This window comes from Linepithema humile, chromosome 1, assembly GCF_040581485.1.
Source record: "Linepithema humile isolate Giens D197 chromosome 1, Lhum_UNIL_v1.0, whole genome shotgun sequence".
NCBI classification, from domain to species: Eukaryota; Metazoa; Arthropoda; class Insecta; order Hymenoptera; family Formicidae; genus Linepithema; species Linepithema humile.
Genome location: NC_090128.1, coordinates 3,932,876 through 3,950,375, shown reverse-complemented (window position 1 = coordinate 3,950,375; position 17,500 = coordinate 3,932,876). Strand labels below are relative to the sequence as shown.

The 17,500-nt window shown below is 34.5% G+C and overlaps 5 protein-coding genes across 8 annotated transcripts; 2 read left to right on the top strand and 3 right to left on the bottom strand.

The window, feature by feature from the left end:
* The first annotated feature begins 470 nt into the window (after positions 1-470).
* Cog1 (conserved oligomeric Golgi complex subunit 1) lies at positions 471-4,598 on the top strand. 2 transcript variants are annotated; one of them, XM_067350667.1, is made up of 9 exons: positions 471-697; positions 901-1,068; positions 1,162-1,444; positions 1,515-1,716; positions 1,797-2,213; positions 2,286-3,192; positions 3,273-3,552; positions 3,621-3,827; positions 3,950-4,356. In XM_067350667.1, the coding sequence occupies exons 1-9, from the start codon at positions 561-563 to the stop codon at positions 3,965-3,967; spliced, it is 2,619 nt and encodes an 872-aa protein (XP_067206768.1). In that variant the 5' UTR covers positions 471-560; the 3' UTR covers positions 3,968-4,356. The 2 variants fall into 2 exon arrangements, with proteins under 2 accessions (XP_067206768.1, XP_012226441.1); XM_012371018.2 differs by lacking the exon at positions 3,950-4,356 and adding an exon at positions 4,379-4,598 and having other exon boundaries at positions 473-697.
* A 968-nt stretch (positions 4,599-5,566) lies between these two features.
* Positions 5,567-7,489, bottom strand: Rpn10 (regulatory particle non-ATPase 10). 2 transcript variants are annotated; one of them, XM_012370627.2, is made up of 6 exons: positions 7,381-7,489; positions 6,960-7,100; positions 6,781-6,892; positions 6,323-6,697; positions 5,966-6,251; positions 5,567-5,889 (listed from the first exon to the last, which is right to left on the bottom strand). In XM_012370627.2, exons 1-6 carry the CDS (start codon positions 7,404-7,406, stop codon positions 5,684-5,686), a joined length of 1,146 nt encoding a protein of 381 aa, XP_012226050.1. In that variant the 5' UTR covers positions 7,407-7,489; the 3' UTR covers positions 5,567-5,683. The 2 variants fall into 2 exon arrangements, with proteins under 2 accessions (XP_012226050.1, XP_067206941.1); XM_067350840.1 differs by lacking the exon at positions 7,381-7,489 and adding an exon at positions 7,226-7,352.
* Positions 7,490-7,714: 225 nt separating this feature from the next.
* Positions 7,715-9,142, bottom strand: LOC105674415 (uncharacterized). The gene is made up of 2 exons (XM_012370700.2): positions 8,993-9,142; positions 7,715-8,744 (listed from the first exon to the last, which is right to left on the bottom strand). Exons 1-2 carry the CDS (start codon positions 9,140-9,142, stop codon positions 7,815-7,817), a joined length of 1,080 nt encoding a protein of 359 aa, XP_012226123.1. The 3' UTR covers positions 7,715-7,814.
* Positions 9,143-9,239: 97 nt separating this feature from the next.
* Positions 9,240-11,505, top strand: LOC105674416 (SRR1-like protein). The gene is made up of 4 exons (XM_012370703.2): positions 9,240-9,380; positions 10,223-10,374; positions 10,472-11,167; positions 11,260-11,505. Exons 2-3 carry the CDS (start codon positions 10,238-10,240, stop codon positions 11,145-11,147), a joined length of 813 nt encoding a protein of 270 aa, XP_012226126.1. The 5' UTR covers positions 9,240-9,380; positions 10,223-10,237; the 3' UTR covers positions 11,148-11,167; positions 11,260-11,505.
* A 205-nt stretch (positions 11,506-11,710) lies between these two features.
* Positions 11,711-16,937, bottom strand: LOC105674413 (short/branched chain specific acyl-CoA dehydrogenase, mitochondrial). 2 transcript variants are annotated; one of them, XM_012370698.2, is made up of 11 exons: positions 16,780-16,937; positions 16,133-16,648; positions 15,160-15,271; positions 14,927-15,027; positions 13,865-14,071; positions 13,596-13,766; positions 13,403-13,528; positions 13,251-13,320; positions 12,843-12,955; positions 12,626-12,761; positions 11,711-12,550 (listed from the first exon to the last, which is right to left on the bottom strand). In XM_012370698.2, the coding sequence occupies exons 3-11, from the start codon at positions 15,269-15,271 to the stop codon at positions 12,375-12,377; spliced, it is 1,212 nt and encodes a 403-aa protein (XP_012226121.1). In that variant the 5' UTR covers positions 16,133-16,648; positions 16,780-16,937; the 3' UTR covers positions 11,711-12,374. The 2 variants fall into 2 exon arrangements, with proteins under 2 accessions (XP_012226121.1, XP_012226120.1); XM_012370697.2 differs by having other exon boundaries at positions 16,137-16,648; positions 16,780-16,936.
* Between the last annotated feature and the right edge of the window lie 563 nt (positions 16,938-17,500).

The window sequence follows — 17,500 nt, the reverse complement described above, 5'->3', positions numbered from 1 at the left end:
GCAGTAGTTTAGCAAGTAGATTGAAACTTATCTTTTTAACAAAAAAAGTGAAAATAACCTCGGCGGAAAGACTCGATCGCATCTTTTGATCAAAGTACATTGTAACAGATCGGCATCGAATTACATCCATTTTAGGTTTATATTTGTTCCGCAAAGCCTGCAAATTTAACAGGATGTTAGAAACGATACAAATATTGAGTAGATTTTAAGATATCATTAATAAAGATTAAAAAATCAGACCATGTTGCGACAGACATATTGTTTCCTACTTGCATCAGCATCAATATGCAACTTCATTTGAATGAGACTGCATGACCAGCATATGCCATCTAGCAGCAAATTCTAATAATTATCTAGCAATAAAACTAGATAATTTAAATGTAGCAGTGCTAGATAACGTTTGCTATTCGTTAATCAAAGAGTTTCGCTAGAAAAGTTAGATGGAGTTAGGTGGTTGTGTCAGAGTATGGTAAAACAGCTTACGGTTTGATAATCTAACCTGATACGTACGAACTACGTGGATATTCAGGTTCCAAGAGAGTGTACAACCTGTCAAAAAAATGACAACAACAAATTATTTAGATTTAGACATAAATAAATTATTTGAAGAGCACAGTATTAAAGAAATCGAAGAGATTCAGAAAAAAATTCAATTGGAAAGTGACAGGAAAAAAATAGAATTACGCACATTAGTTGGGTAAGATTTGTTCATATAACTCAATTTAGCTTTAGTCTAATTATTTAAAATGATTAATTAAAATTAGTTAAAATAAATGATATTTTCTATCAAAGTGTACAACAATTTGTCTTTTTATCAATATAAAATTGAGACAATGTACATTATTTAAAGCTGAAAGGTTATATTGAAATCTTGAAAAACTGAATGTTAATAAATTTCAGAGAAAGGTATCGCGATTTAATATTGGCTGCTGACACAATTGCAAAAATGAAAATAACATCAGAGCAAGTCATCACAAGGATCGCTAATATAGAAGAAAAATTTAAAGAATTGCAAAAGAAATATCTTATTGGTTTCAAGACAGACCTGATCGAAGATAAGCTAGATAGGTGCTTACTTCAAGATATCAATGTGTCAATATATATTATCTGGATGAAAATGCACTATAAAAGTTTTTGTCTAAATTGTAATTTTTTTTATAGGAGAGGGCAAGTTTTGGATTCTATCATCATCCAAATTAAAATTTTAATGGACATTCCACAATATATATGGAGAAATATCGAGAATCAGAATTTGTTATTTGCCACACAGTTATTCATAATAGCGCAACATATAAATTACAGTTTAATGTTTGAAGTAGGCAGCACAGAGCTGTCGAATAAATACCCAATAGTTTTAAAACAATGGGATGTTATTATGCAATTTAAGACTATTATATCTAATGAATGCAACAAGATATTACAATCATTAGATGTTTCAACCATAGTTAGTATACAAATTATAAATTATTTCTCACATTTAAACATTAGTTATTAATGACATATTTATCTTACAGAATGCTGCTAACTGCTTGGCGTCTCTGGTATTTTTAAATGAATCTTCGTTTGTGGATCTTTTAGAAAAATTAATATCCACAAGGAGATATGCCATTCAATCTGTTATTAAAGAAGAAAGTCACGATAGCGTTAAAAGTAAACTGAAGTTATGTATGAAAATACTTATACAAACTATCCACTTGATACATTCATGTTTCATAAGTAAGTATCTCATCTATTATATTTCTAAATCAATATGGTAAGCAAAATTTTATTTTTAAATATTTTATATGCATTTGTAGATGCAGATAATGCACCAGGAGGATTAGTCTTGCAATTTATAACAGAAATAAAAGATCAAAAGGCGCACTGCTTGCTGTCACGGCTTGATGTAAATCAGGATTTACTAGAAGAGTTTCTGCCATCTGTTACTAAAAATCATAAGCCATTTGTTCAGGATATACCAAAAAACTTTTCTTTACCAGTCCTCCAAGAAAGTGTTAAATCTTGGCTGGAATGGGTTAATAATTTTTCTAATGTCAAGGTCACTAAATTATTAGATCTAATAATCTCTATTAAAGGCCTGTATAGTGTGCGGGAAGAAGCTATGAATGTAGATCTACCTGAGAATTGGAATTCTATATGGGAAGAGCTTTCGTTACCGAGAATAACTTTTTGGATGGAATTCTTCCAGCCTATTATAACTAAACGAGCCAAATGTAATTATATTTACATAAAACAAGATAAGATTTTATTTAATTTGATAATTTATGGTTGTTTTTTTGTTATAGGTATTATAACGGATAAGTGGACAGATACATTAGCCGATTTAAAATCCAATACAATAGAATTACTCGACAAAGTAGCACACGACAAATTCGAATTTCCAGAACACGATTTACGATGGTTTGTGTGGAAAGACTCCCCCACTGATATACCACAAAAGCTTTCGAAGAACGGTGGCTTGGATAATAAGAGATCCTTGCTAATGAAAGCTAAGGGCTATTCTCCGAACGTGATCAAATTGTGCGAGAGGTTCGACGGAAATCTATACACGCTGCTGTCCGATCTCGAGCATTATTTATACGAAAGTGAACGAGTAATAACAGTGAAGGATAGCTTGCTTTCGGCAAACATATCTTTAATCGCAAATTCGTTCTCCGATCGTAATGATGTCCAAGAACATCTGCAAGTGATCAGTACTGAAAAGATTGAAGATTTTGTACAGTTTATTAAAAACACCTGTGTTAACGACAAACCCGAGCATGGCCAACGCGATATAAATGCTATAGTACTGGCAAGATTTCTCTTTGCGTTAACCACTTTGTGTCCGAATTTAAACAAATGTTTTACGTTATCAAAAGTATCTGGACTGACCATTACAAACGTTAAATGGCAAACTGTGTGCGATAATCTGAAAGAGGAAAGTACTGGCGTGTGGTCTATTTGGGCTGACGTATATAAAACTAAAATATCCGAACATATGAAAAAATTTATATTAAGGGAATCAATTGATGGATTGCGCGTTCACTGGATTGTTTCGGAGTGGGAAAAAGTTATCATCGAAGAAGAATCCGGAGAGGGGAAGCGGATAAAGTCCGAAATTTTAGTACCGTATCAACCATCGATACCCTTGCAAAAATTTTTAACAGCTGTTTGCAAAGATCTAAATAAAATTATACCTCATACGCTTCCGAAGTGAGTAAATATTGCGACACAATCCGACACAAATTGATATGCCATCGTGACATATTTTACCTTCTATTTTCTAATTTTAGGAGGGTGCTGCAGCAAATTATCGAAAGCATTATTACAGAACTGTTTAATTATTATCTCAACGCGTTCAAGAATGTAGATGTCAGACAGAAGCAAGCGTTTCAAATACTGTACGATGTAAGATATTGCACATTGCTCATGGTGCCTCGTGAAAACAAAATTCTCAATGGATTGTCAGCTAAAACTTGCGATGCAGTGCTTGCGAAGATAGATCCGTTCGACTATGATGTCTTTAATCCATTTATTCATACTAACGTTAAGAAATCCGTTCAAAGATCTTTGGTAAGTATATTATTGCTATCAACGTACGAAGACAGAACTTTGGTGCTAATTCTCATGTTATTTTCCAGTTAATATTTGGAAACTTAGTATCTCATTTAGAACAATTGCACTCAATCTTGGGTGCGCGCAATGAACATGTAAACAGCGATAGTGGAAAACCCGAACCGCCTGCGGTACTTGCAATCTGTACGGGAGCACCGTGGTTCCCGCCGCTAACTGTGACTGCTCCTACGAGAAATTTACCAATCATGTCAGTGCCGATACCCGATAAACAGGTACATAAATTTCCTCATTTCTTTACACTTTAGTGATACAACTAATAGAGTAATATTGTCAAACTTGAACCAGCAAAGTATCTTCAATCATTTTCTATATGTATATACGCACCTACTCTTAGATTGTGCCATTTGAATGAGATAAAGATATCACGATTGTAAATTTGGTAAGCTGACAAAGTTTTGCATGGCGTGATGTTGAATTAATGAACTAATCATTTTTTAATTAACGCGACTATGTAATTCCATTTGTTCTTTTATACCGCTAATTATAACTTTTTATTTAAAAAACAAAACCGGTATGTTTTGATGAAAAAAATTCTCTTATATTACATTGAGACATTTAGAAAATACTAGTGGAGACTGATTTTAAAAAATTAATTAGAATAACATCTATTAAATAAATATATCCCCAGAATTTAATCAATTTAATCAATTTTTAATTTAATCAATCAATTTCTATACATTTTAATTTTTGTTAGTTTGTCAATTGTACTAACAATAGTGCGACGCGAGTAATCTTTTAAATTAAAATATGTATTCATTTGTAGCGCAAGAAAGTAACAACAAAAGAAAATACAAAAAATGATTCTGCCAGTGCAACAATAAAATCCGGAGCAGCTGCTTTTTTCGGTGCTATGGGATCGGATTGGTTCAGCAGTGGCAGTTAACTAATTTGTTAATTACTTTTATATAAAGATTGTAAATATCATTATATATAATATAATCTGTAAATAATACGTCAATAGAAGATATCTTTTTACCATGTTATGTTATCTGTTTTATACTAAATAAACAACCCAACAAATCTATAAATATGCATTAAAAGTGTAATGTTGATTTAACAGTTTTATTTGCAGATAAAACTTTGTGAATGAAGTGAACGAAAACTTATTGATATACCGCATGCGAAAATTGGCCTATCTTTCGATAAATGTGAAGCATTAAAAGTCGATATTTTATACAAATGCGTAAAATAGTATATTATACGATTTTTTTTTCGTGATATTCTTGTTTCAATTTAAAATTACTTACCTAAACGACCATGTTGTAAAAAAGTAAGTGCGGGTAAAAACGCGCGTGAAGTACATCACACATACTGCAACGAAACACTTAATCGCGAATATACGCGGTAAACAAGACAATCTAATGCGTAATACGTCAATACATAATATTTATCTCATACTCGCATGTACTTTAATTAGCACTCCCGATAAAAATTTGCATTTGTTATACATTTTCGAGGTGAAATACATGATATCACAGAGCGTTCGAACATACGTACATACAAAATTATCAAGGCGGCCGGAAAGAAGGCGTGCGCATATGTGCAGTGCGATTAGCAATGTTACCAAATTACAATTAGTGAAAATATATCTGATTTTCGGTCGCTCTAACAAATGCTAGAGATAATTACTTCCGAAACAAAGTTCCACACATCAAGTGTCACATCTAAATATTAGTATCTCATGATTAAATTTAATTGAAAGCAACCAACTTTACAAACACACATATCATATTATTCTTATAATAAATAAATACTTAGAAACAACTTTAATGTTTAATAAATTTATTGTAGCTTAAAGGTGAATTAAATTTTTCCAAAAATAGTTTTTAAAAATGTATATTTAAGAGATAAAATACACAGCATTATATATTAAATAGTTGATCCAATTTTTGTCGAGTTTTTTCAACAAAAATTATTGAATACACTTGGATGATAAAACAAATCGAAGCAGTTTCGATAAATTGATAATATATTTCACAAGCAAGATAGATAGCTACAATATTATACATAATAATGAAAAATTTGAAATTAAACAAATTGGGAGTGTAAATGTAAACTAATCAACTGTTCACTTTTTTTCTTTATCTTTTTCCTTTTCTTTCTCTTTATCTTTATTTTGCTGTAACGATCCGACAGCTTGGCGAACAGCTTCGGAATGCGGATCCACACCTGGTAAGTTCTCTAGAACTGATTGTAGAAAAGCAGGATCCGACATGACAGCTGCATAATCTTCCTCTACATCCATCGCTTCTTCTTTCTGCGATTCTAACTCCTCTGCACAATAATAATAGAGAAATTACAAATGATGAGGAAAAACAAGCATTAATTGACTTATCTGTTATAGACTTACGCTGATCTTGCATGGACATTTGCATAGCAAAAGCAATTTGTTCTTCTTCCGTCATATTAGTGAAATCCGGCACATTTCCCCTGCTTGGAGCAGTGTTGTCAGTAGCGGCAGTCGATTCGTCAGCTCCTTCGAGTGACATAGCAAGGGCACGTTTCAGCATTGCCTCCTCATTAGGAGCTTCCTTGATAGTTTCCGGCTGCTTATTCGCAGCAGTCTCGTTCGCCTGCGCACGACGTGCCTCATCTTCTTGCCGTTGTCGTTGCTCCTCCATAGAAACACGCAAAGCCTAGGAATCGTATAAAAAAAATTAATCACCGCTATCTTACAACAAATGCTAATAAAATGCATTTTACCAACCAATGCAAGTTCGGGATCTTCATTTGGATCGACACCAAACTCAAAAGCGGCACTACCCATACCAGCTGCGCCCATTCCGTCTTCACCCTGGATTATAGGAGATGAGATCAGAGCATCTGACAAATGTGGCCCCGGCGGAACAGTGACAAGATGACTTCCGGTGCCATCTTTGCCATTCAATGCATTCACAAAGGCAGTTAACACTTCGTTATTGATGCTTTCTTCACCAAAACTTATGACATCAACGTTCACTTTTTCCTTTTTCAAGCGCTTGGCTAATTTCACTAATTCCTTTTCATCAATGTCTATCGGACTTCCGATAAATGCAACAATACGCATTTTATGATTTTTTCCTTGCCGATGTTTCAACGCTAACTATAGAAATTATACAATTCTCATTAATATATGTTTTTCAGATACCTATATTTATATAATTAAAATAAATAAGGGATACTTACATGAGCAATTCTAATGCCCGTAATGAGACACAATTTTCCATTTGGCTGAACCTGATGCAACTTGGACAATATTCTGCCTACATCACTTGTAAGCGTTGCTAACACCTCAACGCTGAAAAAAAACAAAGAAATTTATATTTAACTTACTATACGTTATAATCACGGATATTGATACGTACTTAGCAAGAGTTATCAAGCCAACGTTGTTCTCGGGATTCGAACGAGTCTTGGAATGACACACTAAGTTGACCGCATCTTGCTGCGCTTGTAACCGGGTAGGTACAAAATCCCCATTTCTCATATAATCGCTGTTATCGACGCTGTAGACATTAGAATTGCAATATTAGTACAAGCAGTTAATAATATCATCGTTTTCCAATCATTTAGAATCAAATATTTTTAGTTTGATGTTCAAGATTGTCAACGTCATTGTCAGTACGCTAACCTCCAATTTGTGAATCTGCCAGGTATATCCATATAAAAGTGAATAAACGTGTAAGTTTTGATTGATACTTCTTAATTGCGACGAATAGATTCTGCACAATTAGTGAAAATATCACGAAAGGCAATATAAAATTATAAATTCTTATAAAATCTTACCATATCATTGTACTTTCCAGCACCATGTTGGATGAATCGACTGCTTTACTCGCAAGACGGCGCGACGCGATTCATTCAATTTTCATCACTCACGTTTCGTATTATGCGCGTGCGTATATAAAAAAATATACATAATTTAAAGAGCAGTTGCTATTTATAAATATTAATTAACCCATTTTATTTATTTTTTTTTGTAATGAAATCGATTATTTTGCTTTGCTCATGTTAAAATTATAACATTTATGTGTGTACTCTCTTAAAGTAAAACATTTCTCCTTTCTCGAACATATTAGCTGCAAACTAGAATCTGGTAAGTTAAAGAATTCTCTTGTGATTTTTCTAAGATTATTTATTAATTAAAAAAACTGTTATATACATATATATATATATGTAAAACAACTTGTGTTTATTATATAAAAAAATAACACAATTCTTTACGTAGAATGTGATTTGATTACAAAATCTGAAAAAGTATAAGAGGATGAGGGAAGCGGCGTAGGCGACGACGAGCGATCGTCATTTAAAGCGAGCGTTGAATATCTCGGCGCTTCGCTCATGAAGACGGCCTGTTCGTAACTCGGTGGCAAATCCTCCCGTGCAGTAGCCGATAACATAGTCATTTGTCTCGCTCGCCTCCTCTCGTCGAAAACCCGTAAAATAATCATGGCTGGCCCCAATAACAGCATAATCACTCCGATCACCACCATAGCAACAGCCGTCGCTGCGCTACCGTTGCTTATGCGAGAAAATTTTATCCTATTTTCGTTTCTCCGAAGATTGTCTACGCCGTAATCGCCGGTTTTTTCACGGACTGACGATATCTGCGTCGATAATTTGTGCATCGTAGGCCGTGATGTGTTTTCCACGAAATCAGAATCCTTTCCCGTCGCATCGGTCTCTTCCTCCTGCGAAATTGATTCCGATTCTGAATGTGTGACAGCCTTCTCCACTTCTGAGATTCTGTTAGCAAGAGTACGCTCTTTGTCACGAGCTATTCTCGAAATTCTGTTCCCTGTGCTTTTACCTTCGAGATCGCGCTGGTTTATATTCATTAATTGATTTTTCATCGGCGAACTTGGTGTTCCTTGATTGATCATTGGGACCTCAAGAGAATCCAAAAAGGACAGCGTGGATCGTTCCTCTTCCGTTACAATTTCGAATGCATCTCCCAATGTACTTCTAATTACATTTAATCCAGGACGATTTTGATTGTCTAAGGGCGACTCCGAATTTATTTCAATTATCATCTTTGCGTTCTTATCGACCAATTGTTGCTGGACGGATATAGCAAGATCATAATCATTTTCGATGTATCTCATAGACGATACAGTGGATTCGACACCAAGGCCTATCGATGGATTTATCTGCGAAAAAGAAGTATATTCTTCATTAATTTAATTTTCCTTTTTTATCGATTAATTTAATCAATCTTCCATTTTTTCCGTTAATAATAGTATGTTGATAATTTCTTATCAATGTTTATCATTTAATTATAGCAAAGTATGATAAAAAGAATTGCGATCATTTTAAAGCGCAGTTGCATATGGCAAAGCTTACTCAATTATTATTAAACTTATTAGTTGTGATTAGCATTTGATTAAATGCTAATTACCTCAATAATGTTGTTTGTTTCTAGCATTTTTCTGCGTAAGGAACTGACGCCTCTCTGAAGGAGGAAAATACCGATAGCGTTCCAGATGATCAGTTGTAATATAACGACCGCTCTCGAGGCCCATCTGTTTGTTCGCGAGGTGAGAGACATTATGACAATATCACACCGACGATTATAGTCGGAAGTCAACGCGCGACACCTCTCGCACACCTGCTGCGCCTTGTCCCATAATAATATGCGACATTTTTGTCATTATACATTCACCGCTCAAAGCCACCGTAGACGGCGATGAACGACATGCGAGATATCTATGGGATGGATACCGCAGAATCTAACAATTTAACAGTCATATGAAGATTAGATACATCGGTTACATCCTTCAATGCAGGTATTATTGCAATGTAAATAGCGTCCGAACAATCTAGTCACTATGATAGCAAGATGCAGAGATAAATGGAAATTTGCATGCAACATTACTGTATCGGATTCACGGTCGTGGTGTAAGCAGCCGTCAATCGTCCTCAGCGCAGCACGACATATTGTGACTTATTTGCTCGGTTATACGCGATAGGTCGTGGCGCGTGCAATAGCGAATGACTCATTTCCACTACCTTGCACCATCCCGTTATCCCGTACGCAATATACGCACGAGATGCACGGCCAACCGACGACCCTGAACGAGAACCGATGTCTGCATACATTGCGGAGTTGCTACTCGACAATGTTGCACAGTGATGTTTGCCGGTGCGATGCATCTGTTTAGGAACGAATTGTATGTCACATGAATTTCGTAAATTTCGCTCATTTCGCATTAAATCACAAATTAAATTTGCTGTGAAATTTTTGCATATAAAATACGTGCGGTATACATACCCTCGCGATACGAATGTCAAAGAGTAGCACACTCGATATGTAATTATCGTCTTCAATGGAGATAAAATATGATAAAAAATCAGTAATATCGAATTCTAATTAGAAGCATTTTACACAACATGTAAAAAAACATGTGATCATTGAGAAATTGATGTTGTAATTTTTATGCCGGTTGGCAATTGCACAGCAATACCATCTAAAGTAAAATCGAATAAACAAGTAGTCGATGATAAATGCAGAACTCCATGTGACCGATACCTGATAATATTACCGCTCTTTGATTATCTCTTGAGATCTCTTTGTTGTGTACAGTCACGAAATTTACACACATGGCTGTCTATAATAATACTTTTTCAGTGATCATGTCGGACAATGTCCGGAGCGAGTGATTTTACGCTGGTGACCCGTCGAAAAAAGCATCATAACGAAAAAAGAAAATTGAGCAGAGGTGCAGCTAATCAGAACGTGCATACGCAAGACTGCGAAATCGACTACGAACTCCTTACTCGGTAAGCCGTGTCACAGCTGATTTGTTTTACGATAACGAGATGCGCCGGCCACCCCGACTTAACCTAATTGGCAATACGTTTTTACGACAATTTTCAGCACGTTAGACAGCACACTAGTCGAAATCAAAGACACGTCGTTTACCAAGTTTGTTCTTAGCCAGCTGGCGGAGTCTCTGAGCGTTCTAAACTCTAACAATATTTCCGAGATAATCTGTTACGGGTTAGGACGATTCTCGCAGTTTAGATCGTCGAAATATCAATTAGCGCTATTACTATGTTTGAAAACACGATACGACGCTCGTGTGTTTTTGTACGATCCAGCCTTTTGTCTCGAGGAAGTGCAGCTCCTGCGTGCTTTGGGTCTGGAAGTTATAGATACGAATGAGGAGGGCAAGCGTGTCATTCATCAAGATAAGATAACGCTCGTGTACATGCCGCATTGCTCGCGACAACTGACCAATAACTTCCTCTACGCGAACTGGGGAGCTGGATTGAACAATTGTATTCTACTCGCTAACAGTTTCTCAGGGATCGTCGACAGTTGTTTGCACAGAGATGTATTGAATACAGCAGCTTACATACTGCGCATTCAACCTTATGTTACAGAAATTCAATTGGGAAATTCTTTTGTACACGAGGAAGTTTTCAACGATATTAGCATTCATATCTTTGCCAAACAAGATTTGCTTAAAGTGCCGGCAGATTTTTGGAATTCTAGAGAGGAACCACGATATTTAGTGGATGACGTCGAATTTGTTACAGCCGCACAGTGATAAATAATATCTGACGCATTGTAATTATTTTCTTTCATTGTTATGCATCAACTTATAGTTAAAACATTCTTTTTTCGTTGTATGTATAATTAATTGCTTAATTCGCTTTTAGAATACAACAACAATGAATAATAATATTAAAATTGTTCGCTCTCTGGCCCAAGAACTTCGCCGAGTTTCTCAGAATAAGAGTACGAAAAATAACGCAATGTTACAATATATCATGGAACAAGCTCACGCCCACAAAGAAACATCTGAAGTTTTATGTAAAGCGAGAGAGGAGTTGAAGAATTTAGCAGAAATGTATCTATGCTACTTGAGATCACAGCAAATATGTAAAGAGATTCATAAACAATACGCTGGCAAGGGTGAACGCAGTATAAAAGAAACTGCGGATCTTGTGGGTTTTAAGCTGCCTCATGATCCAAAATGAAAGATAATAGAATTTTGTAAAATATTGTTAGTGATACATGGACATATTTCATCCTGTATAATACCCATCTTTACTTTATTGTATATCTGTAAAGATAATGGTGATCTGAATTCAAGATTATCATAATAAATTGTTTGCGATAAAAATTTATTTTACTTTTATATCATTATAAAAGTATAAAAATATATTCTTATTAATAACGAATTTATGAATTTCTTAAGATTATACAAGCGTTTTTCCTGTTAATTGTTTCAAAAGTTCTTTTCTTTCTACTAGACGCATGCAAAATTTTACGAACGACACAATTTATACGAAATATATACGAGTCATTTTACTCTATCATCTTCCTTCGGAAGCTTTGTGATGCCATTTTTCTTTGATTTTTCAAATGTCTTTGATTTACTGGTAAAATACTGATCGAGGTTAATTTCGATGTCATTCAAAAAGCCGAATTTTTACGATAAAGAAAATTTTTTAGACAAAGGAACAAGTAATAGTAAGAAGGAGCGAGGTCCGGAGAGTGGAAGATAAGATAGAACATTCCAATGCCAGCAACTTGTTCCGAACGGCCAACTGCAATCTGGCGTTGTCGTGATAAAAGACAACACCTCGCCTATTAGCTAATTCTGGACGTTTCCTGACGATCGCCGCGTCGTCGAGCTGAGAGTAGTACTTCTCAGAATAACAAAAAGAATTTTTCGGACAACCCAATGTCTTAAAGATGAATTAATTGTGATACAACGTATAAGCTAAACATATGCAACATTTCTAGAAATTATCTTACTGATCACTGTTCAGGAATATTCCTTACGTATACATTTTGCAATCGTCGATAATTGCATATTGCTTGTGCCTTCGTAAATTGTGCCAATCTTGGAATCCCTGAAATACTTCTCCTGAGGAAAATCTGTCGTAAATCCAACACCGCCCATAAAGTCTATGCACTTCGCGGTGACACGTAGTGCAGTTTCTGTGGATGTATAACGTATGTTATTGTCTCATCAACTTTTAATCGACAAGATATTGAAATTAGCAAATCACATACCGGATGCAATTAACTTGGCCATAGCTGCTTCCTTCATAACGTCCTTCTTAGCATCCACCAATCTAGCTGCATTGTAAACGAGCAACCTGGCGCATTCCACTTCCGTCACAGCTTGAGCTATTTGATGTTGCATTGACTGAAATCAGAAATTACCCCTCAGATGGAAATCTACAAGGATTTATTTAAGGAAAATAAGAAACGGATCTTGATTATTTACTTGGAATGAGAAAATATCCTTTCCGAATTGTTTCCTCTCAAGCGTATACGGTATGGTCGCGTCTAAGCATCCTTGTGCTATGCCGATCATTTGGGCTCCAATACCGACTCTACCTGTAGGCGTATAATGTATTGTAAGAGCGTTGAGAGCGAGGAAATTTTCGTATACTTTGCTTGTTTCGAGCAACAAAGAATAACGGCAGCCGACGAACGAGAACATCCTCGCGAATCGACTTCTCCGCAGAGTCATCTGCGAACCGCAAATCCGTTCAGACTTGATAGCCGCTCGTTTTTAATTTCTATCTTTTATATCTCTCTACTCGAATACGTTGAATGTATTTGCTGACTATTGCCACTTATTTATTTTATTTTTATGTATCTTGAGCGCGAAATCAAATATTCTACGTACCCTCGTTTAAAAATCCAGCGGCATATTTGTATCCATGTCCATATTGACCCAAGATATTGCTTTCGGGTACCTAAAGAGTGAAAATGCCATAATAATTTTAGTTGTTGATAGAAATTAATTTCGATTTCTTGATTCATTTTGCTGTTACACACCCTAACGTTGTCGAAATGGATCATGCAAGTGCCGGATGCCTTGATCCCAAGCTTGTCCTCGGGTTTAGCTACCGTCAAACCTGGCGTCTCGCGGTCCACAAAGAAAGTAGTAATGCCGCGATATTTCTGTTTGATTAAAAGAACATTACGTCGACTGGCATACATTTTTTTACACGCGCAAGAATTTACTCACTTCAGAAGGGTTCGCGTTGGCGAAAACCAAGAAAACTCCCGCGATGTCAGAATTCGAGATCCACATTTTTGTGCCATTGATCACATAATCGGCACCGTCCTTTTTGGCCTCGGTCTTGAGAGAAAAAGCGTCTGAGCCCGAACCAGGTTCTGTCAAGCAAAAACTACCAGCCTAAAAAAAAATACTTTTCTGTCACATAAGTCCTGAAATCGATGTATCATTATGTAACGTATGTATTTTTCCATATGATTCTTGATACAATTACTTACATAATTTTGGGATAATTTAGGCAAATATTTTTTTTTCTGTTCTTCAGAGGCGACTTTGATAATCAGCGAGTTGACTAAGGTATTATGAATGTCAACAAGAGCGGCTACGGCTCCGTCAACTTTCGCGACTTCCTCAACAGTTAAAATTGTGCTCATGAAATTGCTACCTGTGCCGCCGTATTCGGTGGGAACTTCAAGACCCATTAACTGAAATTAGCAAAGTTTTTTAGAAATTAATAAATAACCTACTTTATTTTATTAATTCATATATTCGCATTTTAAAAAATATTACAAAAATTTGTAAGTAAAATTGTTATTATATTCATTTACTATTTTTTCATTACGTGAACAATGTGATTATTCACGTACAAGAATTTTTCGTAAGCTAAATACTGGTATTATGTACAAAAAGTTGTACATGTATTGTGGTCTTATTATATATTTTATAAGATTCTGTAGAATTGACATTTTCTCTTTTAATGAAAGTCTAGCAAGAACTTCTCAAAACTGCCTTTATGTAGGTGTTATTCACGGAAAATGAATGTTGAAATATGTGATATTCACATATAGATTATATAAAATTAAAAAATATATTGAAAGAACAATAATAACAAATATCGTAACATATTTGTAAATTCTTTAAAAACAAGATAAAGCTAAAATATACTTATGAAATACATTAGTATAAATAAAATCGCATTATCGCCTTATCACCACTTAAATATGTAATAAAATGATAAAATATAATAAAAATCTTTTCTTGCATTTAATAGCAGCTCGTAACGCAAATATTTTTCCTTTTTTTTTTATTTAACTCAGCAATGTCACTTTCAATAAGACATATTTGCGTGGGGTATATTGTTATTGGCATTATCATAATTATGCAACAACTGCTCGCAATCGCGAAGAGAAAACGCAATGTCTGTTTTTATTAGAGAAGTCCGATTAGATTTATTGAAGTCTAGTTTCTTAGCGAAATCTCTCGGTGTAAGATAATTAAGACATGGTAAAGATAATTGTTTTTCAAATATATTGAAAATATTATACATTCATCACACTTACGCCATTTTCGAACAATGCCTTTAGAACGCCATCGTCTATTTTTCCTTCCTTCTCCATTTTCCGCACGAGTGGAGCGATTTCCTCCTTAGCTAGTTTAGCGACTGATTAAATAAAAGAAAAAAAAGAACGGACAATGTTTAAATTCCGAAAATATATTGCACAGAAATAAATTTTTAGCCTGGCGAGCTCGCTTATCAACTTGTGATTTTTATGGCTAGATATTTGACACTTACCAGTTTCTTTCATCATCAATTCATCGTCTGTAAATTGCGTCAAAGGACTCGGACATTGCTGGAGTGACACGCATAAATGTATTTTTCGCGTTTGCCTCAATTTTTGCGGCATCTGTAAAATACGTAAATTTTTATCTTCATGTACCGCTTAGCTTATCAAGTGCGTATAAAAAATGCACTTTTTTAATCGTTTCTTAAAAAGTATATATTTTTATGTTTCATCTGAAGAGTGTACAAGTGAGTGCGTGCAGAAGATTAATGATCTGTCAGTTACCGTAATTATTTATTTAACCTTAGGAATAGAACGTAGCATTGCATACATTCAATAACATACTACAAATATATACTACATATGTTCAAGGTAATAAGCATATAACATTATATAACGCATGTATATAAAATAAAATTAAAGACAATTCAGCAAAATCAAGATATGTCAAGATATATCAAATAATTTTAAAAGTTCCTGCATATTTTTTATAAACTATTGTAAAAATAAGTATAAAAAAGATAAAAATAACTTTCAATATAATTTCTCTCTTTTTCGATCGTTTGCAATTAGTCTACTAATTGCCCTTTTAAAATAATGAATTAAATTGAATGGATGTTATAAAATGATACTAAATATGGATAATATGAACTTTGAAAATTACATGACATGACTCAATGACTGAATACTGAAAAGTTTTCCGTGTGCATAGACAAATGTTACAATACAACCGAATATAATTAATAGATTAGTGTCATGTGACAATGTGAAATAATGGATAAAAAATACTAAATCGTATAAAATCTAACAGAGTGGAATCAAATAGATTTTATCTTTTAATACGCTTAACGACATCAAGATATCTTCCTGGATAAGAAAAGATTTAGTAGCACTCTTAGAGCATACTTTAAATATTACAAGATATATCCAATTACTTCGAAATCAGATAAAATAATAAACAAGAAAAAAATAATTCGCACTCACGTACTTGACGGAAAACTGATCTGAGTGTAGACGCGTTCATGTCTGATGCGTGCCTTCTTCGGGTTCTTTGTACAGAGTATTGAGAAATATGCCCACAGTGATGTTAACTGTCCGCAGGCTAAATACTGACTAAAGATGATTTAGTGAGTCGTCTACGTTTTATGTCGTGTCCGTCGAGAGGAGCCGATCTAGATTGTACTTTCGCGTGCCTACAAAACAGGTTGTTGCGCAATGATAAAATAAGAAGTTAATCACATCAGGCCAGCTCCAGTGGGGCCTGTCCGCTTGGGATGTCTGCTTCATCATTCTCCTTTGTTTATTCGATCATAAATAAGCACATATGGTCGCTTATCATATATTGATTTTTATCAATACCGCTTGTCGCAAGAATGCTTACGTCAAATTCTTATCGCCAAACATTCTATCTTTCAAGGAAATACGTACGCGTATTTGTCAGAAGTACAATTTGCCTTGTAGTTTGAAGTTGCCATCGCTATCATAATATTCCCTAATTTTCTGTAAAATATTTAAAAGTTTTGTTACTACTCTAACGTTACGAATTGCTGTGTTACATCAATGATGACTTAACAGTTTTTCTAATGTACTTTAATCTGTAAACAGCACACGATAATACAAAATTTGTTTACCTCTTTAGACCGGTATTGTTATGTAGATTGTTCCATTCGATAGATTTAATGGATATGCAATTTTTTGAAAACATTTATAATGCGATTTGTGCTGAATGGCATATCAGATTAGTGTTTAATTTATTAAAATTGTTAACAAATGTAACGTTCATATACGTTATAGACAATGAAAATCAAATGTTATCTCGTTTTAAAGACAGCTGCAAATTAGGAACGCCCTGACGTAAGAAGATATTTGTTTTCGCGTCGAAGTTTTTTACATCAAGCATCTAGTTGTTCACTATGCACTGTGACAGTTGATTCAAAAAGAAATTAGCGATGTTGCTTCAGATCTATTTGCCAATTTGACGGTTTAAAATATTAAATACTGTCCTAAAAGTAAAAACAGGTAAAAGTTATATATAATAATTAGTTTTAAAATCATGTATAAGTTGTTTTGCTCTATCACAAAATGGCTATAAACTCAAATGTCAGCAATGCAGATCGACAGGAAATTTGATAAAATTTGCTGTCAATCTTCTATATTTTTTTAGATTATTCTCCGCATGGAGGAAAGTAGCCATGTTGTTTCGTCACGGCGTGCCTTCAACTCGCCTATTAAATTATATAGCACATGGACTCAATCTTCCAACATTGCTAACATTTGGTTATCTAAGTTTATGACATTTCACTTACTAGGAAATTTAGATTATTTATTCATTTTTTGCGGGATTGGTATTAC